At 40.1% G+C, this 14,174-nt stretch overlaps 1 protein-coding gene across 1 annotated transcript in view; it reads left to right on the top strand.

The window, feature by feature from the left end:
- LOC307034871 (seizure protein 6 homolog) overlaps window positions 1-14,174 on the top strand; it is a 361,762-nt gene that overhangs the window by 289,766 nt on the left and 57,822 nt on the right. Inside the window, exon 9 of the mRNA XM_079673797.1 lies at window positions 497-635. Within this exon, the coding sequence (XP_079529923.1) occupies window positions 497-635 (139 nt within the window). The remainder of the gene's footprint in view (window positions 1-496; window positions 636-14,174) is intronic.

Below are 14,174 nucleotides of genomic sequence, written 5' to 3'. Positions count from 1 at the left end.
CAGTGGATTAGTCACTTGCTCACTGACATTTCAGCAGTATGAATTTTGGCACTGTTATTACAGTTTCGTTTCTTTTCCTATAATGGGTGTTACAATGGGCCTGTAAACACACAAGCATGCATAACTTATGCTGCAGTTTTTGTCAGTCAAAGAAAGATATGTTATTACTGGCTTTTAGGTACTGTATTGGATTTTTCTTTTTTTAAGCATAGGATTTGTATCCACACTTTTGACAACCAGCTCTATTACTCTATTTGTGCTGATTAAATGAGCTGTAGCCTCAGCATTGCCTGACTAAATATCCCTGGTGTGTGTGTGTGTGTGTGTGTGTGTGTGTGTGTGTGTGTGTGTGTGTGTGTGTGTGTGTGTGTGTGTGTGTGTGTGTGTGTGTGTGTGTGTGTGTGTGTGTGTGTGTGTGTGTGTGTGTGTGTGTGTGTGTGTGTGTGTGTGTGTGTGTGTGTGTGTGTGTGTGTGTGTGTGTGCGTGCGTGTTCCAGCTGTGTGTAGCGGCGAGATCACAGACTCAGCAGGAGTGGTGCTGTCTCCGAACTGGCCCGAAGCCTACGATAAAGGCCAGGACTGTATCTGGGGAATCCATGTGGAGGAGGACAAGAGGATCATGGTGGACATTCAAGTGTACGTAACGTTTGATCCGCCCTCTAGCGCTCAGCCCTTCGATGTGCGTGAAACGACATCTCCACAAACCCTTTTTTCTTGACCCTTTGGAATCTAATCATAACAAATCCCAATTCATCTCCTGTGCTTATACGTACACTGCTTCAAACTGCGCCACAGAAGCAGTTTGAAGATTACAAAGAGCTACCTCACCATGACTGGTAAAAGGCATTAAAAACACAACACGCTGCTAATGAAAGCGCTCGGCTTGTGAATGAGATGCGTGTGTGCCACACAGACAAAGGTTAATTAGGTGCAACGGAGAAAACTAATTATATCAGGGGGGGTTTGTTTGGCAGTCCCCCCACCACCAACATACCCCCTCACCCCCCCCCCCTGCTGTAATGGCTGCCGTGCCGAGTAGAGGGTGCAAGTGTACAGCATGGGAGTGTGTGTTTCCCGTGATTGCGGTGCCAAGTTGAAGACACAGAACAACACACCCCGCCGTGTCAGAGCCCGATAAGTCAGTCAGCCATAGAAAATCATTTGCCATTTGCAAGCAAATTAAGAGGGGGCTCATTTGCATTGGTTGCATCTTAAGCCCTGTTTTCTCTCTCCCCCGCTCTCTCTGAACAGCACCTTTGCTCTTGTTGTACCTTTAGAGGCATTGAATAATGGCTTCCTCTGGTGTTTGAAAGAAAGTCTGTCAACATAAGTAATTGCTGCTTCACTTAGCAGAGCAGGTGAATTTAGTAGAAGTGAAGGTATTGTGTGAAAACATTTAGCTTGAAAAGACGAGAAGTGTTGTCACAACAGTGTTGTCACCTGTGTCTTTTTGTTACCTTTTCTTACTTTACCTCTACATTTTTGGTAGATTTGTAAGCCTGCATCTGGTATGTTGTTGCTGTTTGGGTGAGGGTTTCTTTACACCTCAGAGATGCATTTCAGCTGCTGAACAATCACTCGGTGGCCTACTGATTATGTGCGTACCAAAAAAACGTCAACGTGCCTGCCTGGTTCACGTCCTTCTGCTGGCCTTTTCTGCATTTCGTATTCCCTTTTTCTCCCCATGTTTCCTGTATTTATCTAGACTTGGAACGAGTAATACATTACTGGGAAGTTAGGGTTAGGTGGTGCATAAAGCCTTATAGCATTTGTTTATGAATTTGAAGTTGTGGTCATTAAACGTCATTCAGGGTTCTGCAGAATTGTCCAATATCAATGTTCTTTGTGGTGAGAGGGCTAAAGATCAATGTCAAAAGCTAGAACTGATTATGTGAAAATAGTTTGACTGCTTCCCTTTCCAGTCTGGTGTTAATTTGTTTATATAGTGATAAGTGATGACATATTTTTGTAGGCTCACCAGGAAATTACCTCCACAAGGGCTCCTTCGACTAAAAGCCAATGGGACTTTCTCATTGGATCTGTGGCATATACACGTTAATGATAGTTTCTCGTTTTGTTCAGCAGGACCATTTCAATCACCACTTTTACAACCACTTTTTTTCTACAACGTCTTTCTATAAATGAGATACATCAAGGTCACACGGCTGGGCATAACCACCGCTAAATTGCAGGCGGCTAATGTTTGGCATGACGCTTTAGACCTTCACGGAATGTTTGTTCATTAATTAGCATGGAAATGCCACTTGGTGACTTATTCATGTCGTAGAACAGAACTTAAAAATTGTTCTTAAAGTTATGTTAACCACTGTTATTTTTGGGCGTCCAACCAAAACACGTTAAAAAAACGTTGACTATGAGACAAGCGATAAAATGCCAACTCATTTCCGGGTTTAAATAATTGCAGCCTTTATTGATTGTTAGTAAGATTTCACTGTCTCTGTTTCCAAGAGAGCACTCTTGGAAAATACCAAAACCTAGATATCCGCAGAGAGAAGCGTTCTAATTTAGCACTTCTTACTGTTTCCGCATATGCCTAGCAGCAGGTGTCTAAACATTTAGGTGAAGCTTATCAATAGCAGCTGTTCTCCCAGAGCCGTCAGGGTTAGACAATGTACAGAGATATATGAGGCCTTTAACAGATCCCTGGATATTGGTTCCTCACATTCCACAGACATCTGTGCAAGCACATATCTCCTCCTCCATCTGTGTAATGGCAGTCGGGACATTATCACTAGGGTGTATCAAATGACTTTTATAGATGGCCTTCAAATGAAAGAGGATGGAGTGAAATGTGTGATTAAAGTTAAAGGATGGGAAGTAAAAGTAATGAAACCACCGTCTATCCCAGACACTATAGCCTACTGTCCGCTGCTTCTGGATGGAATAACATTGACTTTAAAATAACAGCCACTGTTACTATGCTAACTAGCCTGCATTTTACAAAGGATGCACTGTTACATTGTATGGTGATGTCAGTTTGGTTAAGTGTGCCTTGAGGGACTCATTTAAAGAGGCTTTATTATGCTTTGGGGGGTTTTCCCTTTCCTGTGTTATATAGGTTTTTGTGCATGTAAATGTTCTGCAAAGGCCAAAATCCCAAGTGCCCTCCAGAGAGCGTTTTTCTCAAACACACTCCCCCCCTGCCTGAAACACCCCCATTGGAATCCATTGTTTACATCTGCAACATAGTGATATCACTATGTAACACTTGCGCTTCTATTGGCTAGCGCTCCAACACATTGTACGTGATAGGCGGGACATCTCTAAAGGATTGATCAATCATAACAGAACCGGCCAACTAACCAATCACAGCAGACTGGGCTTTGGTCTCAGACAGAGGGTGAAGAGAGGTCCCAGCTAGACATTTTTTGGTTCTAAAAACATTCTGAGAATGTTACAGTCATTGTTCTAGGAAGGTTTTCCGCAGGAAGTTTTTTTTTGGTTCCCAGAACGTTCTTCTGAAAGGTAGGATAACGTTCTCTAAAAACATTCTTAAAATGTTTGGTGATAACATTGTTAGAACATTATGCCCTCCTATTCTTAAAACGTTTTCAGCGGGAATTTTTTGTTTGGTTCCCAGAATTTTGTTCTGAAAGGTAGGATAACGCTCTCTAAAAACATTCTTAAAATGTTTGGTGATAACCTTCTTAAAATGTTTTTGAAAACATTGTTAGAACATTATGGCCTACTATTTTTAAAACGTTTTCAGCAGAAGCTTTTATTTTGGTTCCCAGAATGTTCTTCTGAAAGGTAGGATAACGTTATCTAAAAACATTCTTAAAATGTTTTTGATAACATTGTTAGAACATATTCCCTACTGTTCTTAAAACGTTATCGCCAGAAGCTTTTATTTTGGTTCCCAGAATGTTCTTCTGAAAGGTAGGATAACGTTCTCTAAAAACATTCTTAAAATGTTTTTGATAACATTGTTAGAACATTATGCCCTACTGTTCTCAAAACATTTTCAGCTGCAAGTTAGATGTTTTATGTTGCCAGAATGTTATTATTTTAGAGAAGGATAACATGGTTTATGTTAAAGAAATTATGCAAATGTTCTATGGTAACAATTTACTCAAATATGTTTACATTATTTGAACATGAAGACATAATATTCCTGTAATTGTTCAACTCAAAATTCCTGGGTAAGTGGACTGACCACTGTGGTCATTAGGATGATTATGATAGTTTACTTAACTATTGGAATTTCACTATTAACACATGTAAAAGGATGACACGGAATCAGCTGGTGAAAGTAACATTTATTTATTAGAAAAGGGTAGCTGGGAGTGGAGGTTAGTTATCAGTGGGAAACAGTTGTTCCAGGGTGGGTGGAGAGGCCTGGCTGGTCTTGGGAGTGTGGAAGGCCTTGGATTCCTCCTGGGAGAGACACAAAAATTCGTGTGAGGCAAAAGCAGGCAAAGTTGTCAAAGAATATGCTGGTAAAAAGCTAGAGCGGCATGCAACAAACCGTTAACGGCAACAATCCGGCAGGGAATGAGTGCAGGCTGCAGGTTTTCATAGTGTGGCTGATGAGCAGGTTGCAGGTGTGGTTGATTGTAGATTGCTCCCAGCCGTGGAGAGCAGACCAGCAGGCAGAGAGAGAGACAAACACTAACAGGGGTTTCAGGGACGGGCAGTGATTGTCGGTCCGTTCTTCTATGGCCCTTTCTCATTTCTCTAACTCCCCTCCTCGACTCCCCTCCTCGACTCCTATCCTCGAGACTTATAGATGCAGCACTGAATTTAGGACTCCAGCTTACAGCTTCCTGCCTACCACCAGCCAAAGACCAGTATAGAGGAATGTTAAGCCCTCCCACTATTTTCCAAGAGGGCGTTGCCAGATTTTCAATTTCAGGTTTTAACCAGGAGATGGCGCTTCATTCACAAATACAGAAAGACAAGTTTCATGGACTTTCAGTTGTGTTTTGAAGAGCATTTGAACACATCAATATTTTAGATCAACTAAAGTATATCTAATCTTGTAATTCAATAATATATAGTCTTTATATATTAAATAATCATAATTATAATGTAAATGTTTACATTACACTTCTTTATTTGTTATGCTCATACTTTAACCTTTACAATCGTTTGCTTTAATATGCAGTATATTTTTGTGTTTGCTTCCTCCTGCTCCCTTTCGGACACATACTGTATGATTTATTATTATTATTAATATGAAGATATTATTAAGATAAGATAAGATGTTACTTTATTGATTGAACATTTTAGTTTAGAATGTGCTGTCCCACGGTGATTCAGAAGGCTCACAGGTCACATTCCGATCATTATTTAAAACAATAGGTGCTTTCACACCTTCTACAGTTTGATTTGTATATAGGGAGCTCTGTCAGTTTTCGAATTACTCATTTGCTTTCGGGGAGCCCTATTTTTCAGAGCACATCCTGCTACTAAATATGTCACACGCACGCTCTGTTGACTGGCGCAGCAGCGCGGATGCGATCAATTGCTATAAAAACACTCTTCTACTAATACAGACGGTGTCACTATTCCGGCGGATGTGGCCGTTGTTGAAGCCTCTTCAGGCTCCGCATCGGCAGGCCTCTCCCTCGGTGTAGAGCTGTCAAACTCGACCCTAACGCCGCTTACAGCCGGCCAACTAAAAGTTGTTTTCCGTTCACGTTGTCATTTTTAGACTCCTTCGCTTCTTTGCTTGTGAATCCAAAAGCTGTGACGCTTGGCTGTTTTCATTTTGCCATATTTTTTTATTACACAGCCAGAGTTAAAAAAATATCAATATGAACATTTCAAATACCGCGCCGGCATCACCGCCATAATCATAGCAACGTAAGTAAGAATGCAGCGCCGCCACATACAGATGGCAACACCCAGACATATTCACAAATATAAAACAAATATTCAGAAACTATAATGAACAATAACTATTATTTATTTCAAGAACTGTTATTTACAGAAACTCAACATTTCTAATCTGTGTGACACAAATATGCACGACTGTTTTGGGCTCCCCCTATTTATCTCAAAGTCAGCCTTCAGGGGAGCTCCCTCCCTCTTCGGGGGAGCCAAGCTCCTCCTAGCTCCCCCCCATTTCGAACAGTGTCTGTGGCTGAATGGCCAGCGATTAGGTGCGGCGAATTTGTCATAGGTGATCAGAGCTAACTGCCTGCCGTCAGATTTCATTTAAAAAACAGATCTGATTTTAAGACTATTTCTGCGCTCATAAAGAATGATAAGAATAAGAATAATGCGTATTGAACTGGTTTCATTAATTAGTGAGTTTATTTAATACTAGAACCGCCAATCGGGTCATTTTGTGTGATGTGTTGTTGTGTGTGTGCAATGTAACTTTTTTTCAATAGAATATTAAAGTCTCCCAGTCCCTGACTTTTCCTGAAAGTGTGTTATGTAGCACCCTATGTTGTTAAAAATTGCATTCTAATAGCGGGATTTGACGGGTTTAGGTAGGCCTATACAAAAACCTCTGGCGGTTCTAGTGTTAAGGTAATTAGGTACAGTAGAAGCCCTTTTTTTTATCAGTAACGAATTTAGCAGTTGAACATAAAAGTCAACTAACTGAGGGTCACTTGCAATGACAGTGTTGTGTCTAACTGTAAGCCTGTCACTCAGAGTAACCTACCGTTAATTTAGCTGCTGGAGAAGAAAGATCAAGGGGGGAGGGGGGGAGAGAGCTGTGGTTGATGGGCCATTAGTTGTGTAAATACACAGCTGAGAGCTGCCGTTTCATTCGACTGTTTAAAGTCCATGTAATGTCCAAAATAAATGTTATTCTGTGTTAATAAATCGCTTCATCACTTTCCACTGTTTCATTTGACATATCAATATCAATGATTCTTTCCATAAATACCCCCCAAATAACATGAAATGTGTGCCACTTTCCCGTGTTATTCCGCTCCGGTAGCAAAAAGCTTGCCAGCCATTAACCCAGCTGTGTGACGTCACACGTGGCAAACACCAGCCTCGTCTGGATTGTTTGTTTTGTATCCTTCCGCTATTTTCGCTCAACATAGTTGTAACCGGACCTCGCTAAACTTTTTTTATCTAACAATTCATGATGGGGAAGCGATGTGTAGTTGTGAGCTGTGAATGTTTCCTGATTGCTATAAACATTGATCATGGGTGCTGGAAGATTGTGCACAAAACTCGGGTCAGAATTAAGTTACTACAGGTGTTATGCCAGCTTGAGCTAAATGTCACCAGAGTACAGTGAACTTGCCTAGTGACTGAAATATATAAAAGTTGAAGTGAAATAAGTAAGGCCAAAAATGAATTACGTCTGAATATCTTTATTATTTTTACCACTTTTAATTATTTGTGGGCTCGCACATATACCAAAAAGACTAATGTACACTGCAATAAAGATTAAATGTTACAAGTGAAAAATTAACAAAAGAACCCTTTTTTATTTATCAAACAGTAAATTAATACAATCTTACAAATTTGTGATTTGGAAAATGTTGTTATATTTACATGTTTCTTTGGAAAAATAATATTGTAAATGATGTACTTTGTAAATTATTTACATCATGCGAACCATTTTAACCAGTTCAGCTGCATGACTTATGTCACATTACAGATTTGGCCATTGAAATCCCTGATAGCGGCCTCCCGGTTCAGGGTAAGTCTTCCGTATCTCGGTTACTGCACATGCAGGCAGCGGGACTCTGATTTTTGGGCCGAGTACACCCCAGCACCAACGTACAAACTGTCGATAAGCTGTATATCGATGCTTCCTAATGAAAAAATATATATAATTATAAATATATTTGGAGAAAAATAAAATGTTATGTAGTATTATTATGTAGCAATGGTTACAAATTGGCTTATAACATGATATTTGTATTTTACTTGTACAAAATAAATATGAGGTTATACATGACTGCTTGACAGAATCATAGACCTCTTATATATTTCCTCACATGTGTAGTTGTTTCTTTTCCCAAGCATACATTGAACTTGCATACACAGAAAAAATAAAAGCCAAGCTGTTTTTGACTGCTTGAAAGAGTTTAATGGTATCTTTAAAAGTGTACCATATCTGTAGCGACTAAAAGTATTATATGAAAGCAAAGCTGCAATAGGCAGTTGGGTCAATCAATATTTACTTACTGGTGTAGTGGGCCATCAACTGCTCTGTGTTGTTGTTTGTATTGAAGATACGCTATTTTCAGTGTCCAAACACTGAGACAGCCTTCTCTAAAGCCTGGGTGGCTAATAATGCACCTTGATTTCTCGTCGGTGTCTTCTATCTGGCAGAGTCCTGCACGGGTCTGATTTTCAAGACCCGCTCCCGCCCCGCACCCGTGACGTGCAGTACCGAACCCGCCCCGCTACCCGCACATATTGCCAATTAGTTCCGCAACCCGACCCGACCCGCCGGCACATGATCCGCAACCCGACCCGAACCCGCATATAAGCAGTGACAACGTGCAATTATTAACACACGCAGTTGCATATTTGGCTCAAAAAGCCTGGGATGTTGTTTATTTTCTCCATCTAGGATGACACCAAAAGCCTCCCAGACGTTGGATTTCGCTCTTGAGGAAGAGTTATTGAAAATGCTGTATTCTCCGCTAGAGAGCTTCACCTCAGCCATTCAGAATGTGGTGCGCTCAGCAGCAGATAGATGCACTGCAGAGGTTATGATTATGCTCGGTACCGCGGAGGAGAGGTCTGAGGATTTAAACATTAAACTAAATTATTATTGTTTAAATATATTTATTATGCAACACCCGCAACCGGACCCGCATCATCTTTGTTTTACCCAGAAGCGAACCCGGAAAAAAGCGTTTGAAAAAATACCACCTGCAAATCACCTTTTTTGCGGGTCACCCGTCGGGTACCCGCGGATACCTGACCCGATTCAGGACTCTGCTATCTGGTCAGTAGGTTGCAAACTGTCTATTTGTTCCATCACCTGCCAGATCTCTCTGCAGCATACACATTCATCTGCAGTGGGCATGCTTTCACAGCATTGACATGTACACCTGAATATTGTACATAACATTAAAAAACAAAACAATATCTGCCGGACGTGTGAGGAACAGATGACAAATTAAGATCGACATTTAGTGCAGGTCAAATTAAATAAAACAGAATTTACCATTCAGTATTGCCGACTCGAGTCTCGCCGGCTGCGGAATCCGCTTCTCTTTCACAAGTTTCTGCCTCGTTGTTCGATTGCTGGGCAGGAGGCTCGTACTTATAAGGCAAGATGCCTTGAAGTGAAAGGCTAGCTGGTTCACTCTCTACTTCTGTAACTGAATCCAGATAACCCACCGAATCTGAGCTTGAATGATCGCTGTCGCTGTCGCTGTCTGAAGTTATCGCGTTGCTTGCCATTTGGACTGATTTGATCAAATGGCAATGTTTGCCACGTGTGACGTCACCGCTCGTTCGGGAGTGATCGGGGGCGTACTCGGCAAACTTCGGAACCAACATCGGTTTTTAACGTATATGTCATTTAATTATGACCAAACTTTAAACATTTTTATTTATTTTCATTCTGGTGATATCTAAACTACATGTTAAAAAACACCTGTGTTAGATGCATTACATGGCCTTTAAACAACTGTAACAACGGACTATTTTTCTTAGCGGATGCATGTCAATTTAAATCAATACATACAACTATTTTTTAAATCAATACATACAACTATTTTTTAAATCAATAAAAAAATAAGTGTATTATGTTGTTACATCGTTTCAGATGTTATGTTTCAGTTGTGCTCTGTCTATGTTCAGTGATGCAAACTTGTCACCTTTCGGCGAAATTCGCCGTTTTGAATCCAAAATAAGTCGTTTGTGTGATTCATGTAGATCTGCAATACAAATATTTTTGGGGTATGGGGGGGGCTGGGACCCGGAGTAATATGCGGCCGTGAGCTGTTATGTGCCATCATGAAACGCATGGTGTTCTTTTTTTATATATTATAATGAAGTACGAGCTGTGTGCTCGAGTCTTCCTGCCTGCCGGCTCTGCTCATGGATGTATAATAAGGCTCTGCTGCTCCGAGATGATGGTCTAGCTTCAGCAGCAACATTACCTACGGGTGCGTTCGTTAATATTAACTGTGCGTCCGGAGTCACTGTGGCACAGACTGGACCGCTGGTGAACAGCTGTTAGAACGGGCCGTTCAGGTGTTCAGAGTCGGAGCGGCAGAGCGTGATGTGAACTGAAAAGCTTTTCTGTGGCAATATTATTTAAGGAATCGTTGAGCTAGCTAGCTAGCATACATTGTCACTATCTGCTAACGTTAGCTTTAGCCTTCTATTTCTAATAGTTTTTTTCATAGGCTATAAACAGAGGTGGTATAAGTATATTGTACTTGAGTAAAAGTAGAAGTACTCAGATCTTGTACTTGAGTAAAAGTAATAGTCCCAGAGTGTAGGAATACTCTGTTACAGTAAAAGTCCTGCATTCAAATGTTCCTCAAGTAAAAGTAGAAAAGTATTATCATCAAAATATAGTGAAAGTAGCGACAGTAAAAGTAGTCATTGTGCAGATTGGTCCATTTCAGAATAATAGATATGATATGTTTTATAACGATTGATCATGAAAGTGTTCTCAAAGCTGCTAAAGGTGCAGCTAGTTTGAATGACTTTGTATACTGCAGGGTAGCTTGTGGATTTACTCCAGGTGGAACTAAAATCTGATTTAACACTTGATTATATTTCACTTAATTAATCCAGATCTGTGAAGTAACTAAAGGTATTAAATACATGTAGTGGAGTAGAAGTACACCATGTACCTCTGAACTGTAGTGGAGTAGAAGAACAAAGTAGCAAAACATTGAAATACTTAAATAAAGTACAAGTATCTCAAAATTGTGCCCAAGTATAGTACTTGTTGAGTTTATGAACTTAGTTACTTTACACCATGTGGCTATAAAGATAAAAAAGACTTAAGCCTTGCACAGAGGCCTGAAAATACATTTTCAAAATGCTCAACAGTGCTACCAAAATTATAAACTGACTGCTCCACAATTTGAAATAAATGCTTTTATATATTTCTATTATGTGACTCTTTGGCGTTTCTGTTATTATTAACACTGCTGCTTTAGTTGTTCTGACTGCTAAAATCCTCTGTCATTCCGTGGGGTGGGGGAGCCGGGGGCTCAGTCTATGGTCACTCAGAGTAACCTACTGTTCATTTAGCTGCTGGAGAAGAAAGATCAGGGGGGGAGGGGGGAAGAGAGCTGTGGTTGATGGGCCATTAGTTGTGTAAATACACAGCTGAGAGCTGCCGTTTCATTCAGACTGTTTAAAAAACGGTAACAACGGACTATTTTTCTTAGCGGATGCATGTGAATTTAAATCAATACAACTATTTTTTAAATCAATAAAAACATTTTCTAAATCCATAAAAGCATTTCAATTAATATTGGGAGTCATGTCGTTACTTTGTTGAGAATGTGGCCATGTAATAAGCGGGATAATTTGCAGCGACTTGTTCTTTATGGGGAAAATAACACCCTTCATCCAGATGAGGATCCCTCCGCTACACTTTGGGATCCTGATCGACCGACGAAACTCCATTAAAATATACATATTTTTGGTGAATTACTGAGTTTAGGCACGTTAATAACGTTTTAATGAAGTTGAATACAGTATATTCATATGTGTCAGTGATTTCATGTCAATTCGGCGAACATAAACATAAATGATCGTGGTGAAGATGATGATTAAATTAGGATTAAAAATCGAGAGCCGGGCTGCATTTCCTCCCGTTCGTTTTTTTCGAATAACAAAATTATTTTGTTAAATAACAACATGTTGATGTTTTGTAAATGATTACATGTGTCTTATTTAGCACAGAGTATGATATCCGTGACATATGGATCTTAACAAAGTTCCGCTGTACATCCAGCGTACTGTATCTGACTTTATTTCAAATGAGCTCCAGTGTGGAACCCCACTGCACCTCCTGGTCGATCAATGATCCATTGCAGCTGGCTTCATTATAAATACATTTATCTATCACGTCTCAAGTCAAGCTGGAGGTTTTCCCTTGAGCGAGGGCAGATCACGTACCAATCACGGCCCTCGCGTTTCAAACTGTCCGAAATGAATCGCTCCATCTGTAATCCCGCCCACAGGAGATGCGAGCGGAGGCAACACACTCTCACTCCATAATCGTCCAGGATAGAACTGAATCATAGCCTGTTAAGACTGCACAGAAGCGGCATAGATCTGCAGTTCTGCTGGGTGCCTGCACATGAGGGGGTGAAAGGGAACGAGTGTGCTGATAGATTAGCAAAAACTGCACTACAAAAGCAAATAACACTACCAGTTCAACTTGGTAAAGGAGAAGGAAAAGCAGTCATTAAGAAGAAAGGGATGGAGATCTGGCAGAAAAGGTGGGAGAAAGACCAGAAAGGCAAAGACTATCACAAAGTACAAAAGACAATTACAATTAATATTCATAAAGAAAGAAACAGAAGGGAGGAAATCATGATGGCTAGACTCCGAATAAATCACACGGCTTTGAACAGTACGCTGTATATCATGGGGAAAAGTGACAGTAACAAGTGTGGGAACTGTGCAGTAAAAGAAGATTTAGAACATATATTGTTAAATTGTGACATCTATAAAGCGGAAAGAGAACAATTAAAGGCTAAAGTCTTAGAGACAGAGAGGGAGTGGAGTGTGGTTGGTGTTTTGGGAACAAAAGGAGAGGGAGTAAAAGCTACCAGAAAGGCACTGTTTAAATTTTTGAGTGAAACTGGGGTAGGAAAAATAATGTAACATTAGGTCAGGAAAGAACATAGATTTGTTTTGTTTTATTTATTTAATGGTTTTATTAATTTATTTGTATTTTTATTTTGATTAGAACCTAGGTTAATGAGTTGGAATGATGTGATGATGCATACTCATGTACAGTAGGTGGCGGTATGCACCTTTTAAGTTGTTTGCAATCCGCCAAAAGCAAGAGAAGAAGAAGAAGAAGAAGAATCGTCCAGGAGCGACGTTTGGTCAGGGTCCCGCGGTGTGCAGTTGTGACGCTCCTAGGCTCCTTCAGCTTCATAAAGGGACGCAAATAGCTTTCAACTGATTGCAATGTATTCCCATCTGCGGCGGGATTTGACGCTCATGGAAGCACGGCATTCGTTTGTGTGGGCTGCCCTTAAAGGCAATGTGAGCGTCCATTCCCATTGGATAACGGAGAATTGTACACCCGGAAGTAAGTATTCCCCTTACTGTCGATTGATTTTACAATGATACCTGCACTACTCATCGACTAAAAAACACCAGATTATGCTTGTTAATTACACAACATTGATTGGTTTAAATTGTGTGCAATGCTTTTGTATTTTTCCCCTTCGATTCGGAGAAACCAATATTTTTTCGGAGTAAAGGATGGCAGAAGACACTACACTACCCAGAATCCCCAGCTATCATTTAGGACTACACCATGTGCTCTGTTTGACAAACCCCGTGATTAGTTCTCAAGCTCTGTGATTGGTTGACCTCCAACTGCATTCCATATGAAAAAAAACGTTTCGTAAAAGATAAAATCATACTTTATTCAGCAGTGCTTGCTTTACTCTTTGAAAGTCATCACATGAATGCATTGTAATAAATGGTTGGACTGCATTAAATAAATTACACATCTGTCGTAGTTCTTTATTTTTATTTATCTACAGAGATCGGGCTCAGAATAGACCGGAAACTATTCTTTTACCGTTCAGTTTGAATTTCACAATAAAGTTAGTAGTAATATTTTGTTTTGATATTATTGTTTTTTATTAACTACTAGACCGCTGGGTCGTGTTGAGACCATCTTTTCTGTGTTGCTGTGGGTTTTTTCCATCGCTTTTGTGTTACAAATATCAAAACAATAACTAAATACATCCGTCGTAAACTAAACCAGAAACAGCAGTATATTTTATTTTGTTAACACTGTAAACTTGACAGCTTTTTAACCCAAACCACCTACTGGTTAAAGCACGTTATTACACGTTTAAAGTAATGCAATGCAGGTAGATTGTGTTGCTTTTGAATGACTGTTTAAAATGCCTTTTTCTTAATGTCTTTTATTATTATTAACTACTTGTTACTTGTTGCTAGGGACGCTGCTATCGATATTGTGTTTCGCAACATGTTCTCTATCTATGGCACGTCTCTACTGGGAGTTATATTTTTAAAAGACGT

Source organism: Notothenia rossii (genome assembly GCF_949606895.1).
Source record: "Notothenia rossii genome assembly, chromosome: 4".
NCBI classification, from domain to species: domain Eukaryota; kingdom Metazoa; phylum Chordata; class Actinopteri; order Perciformes; family Nototheniidae; genus Notothenia; species Notothenia rossii.
This window is presented reverse-complemented; position numbering and strand designations above follow the sequence as displayed.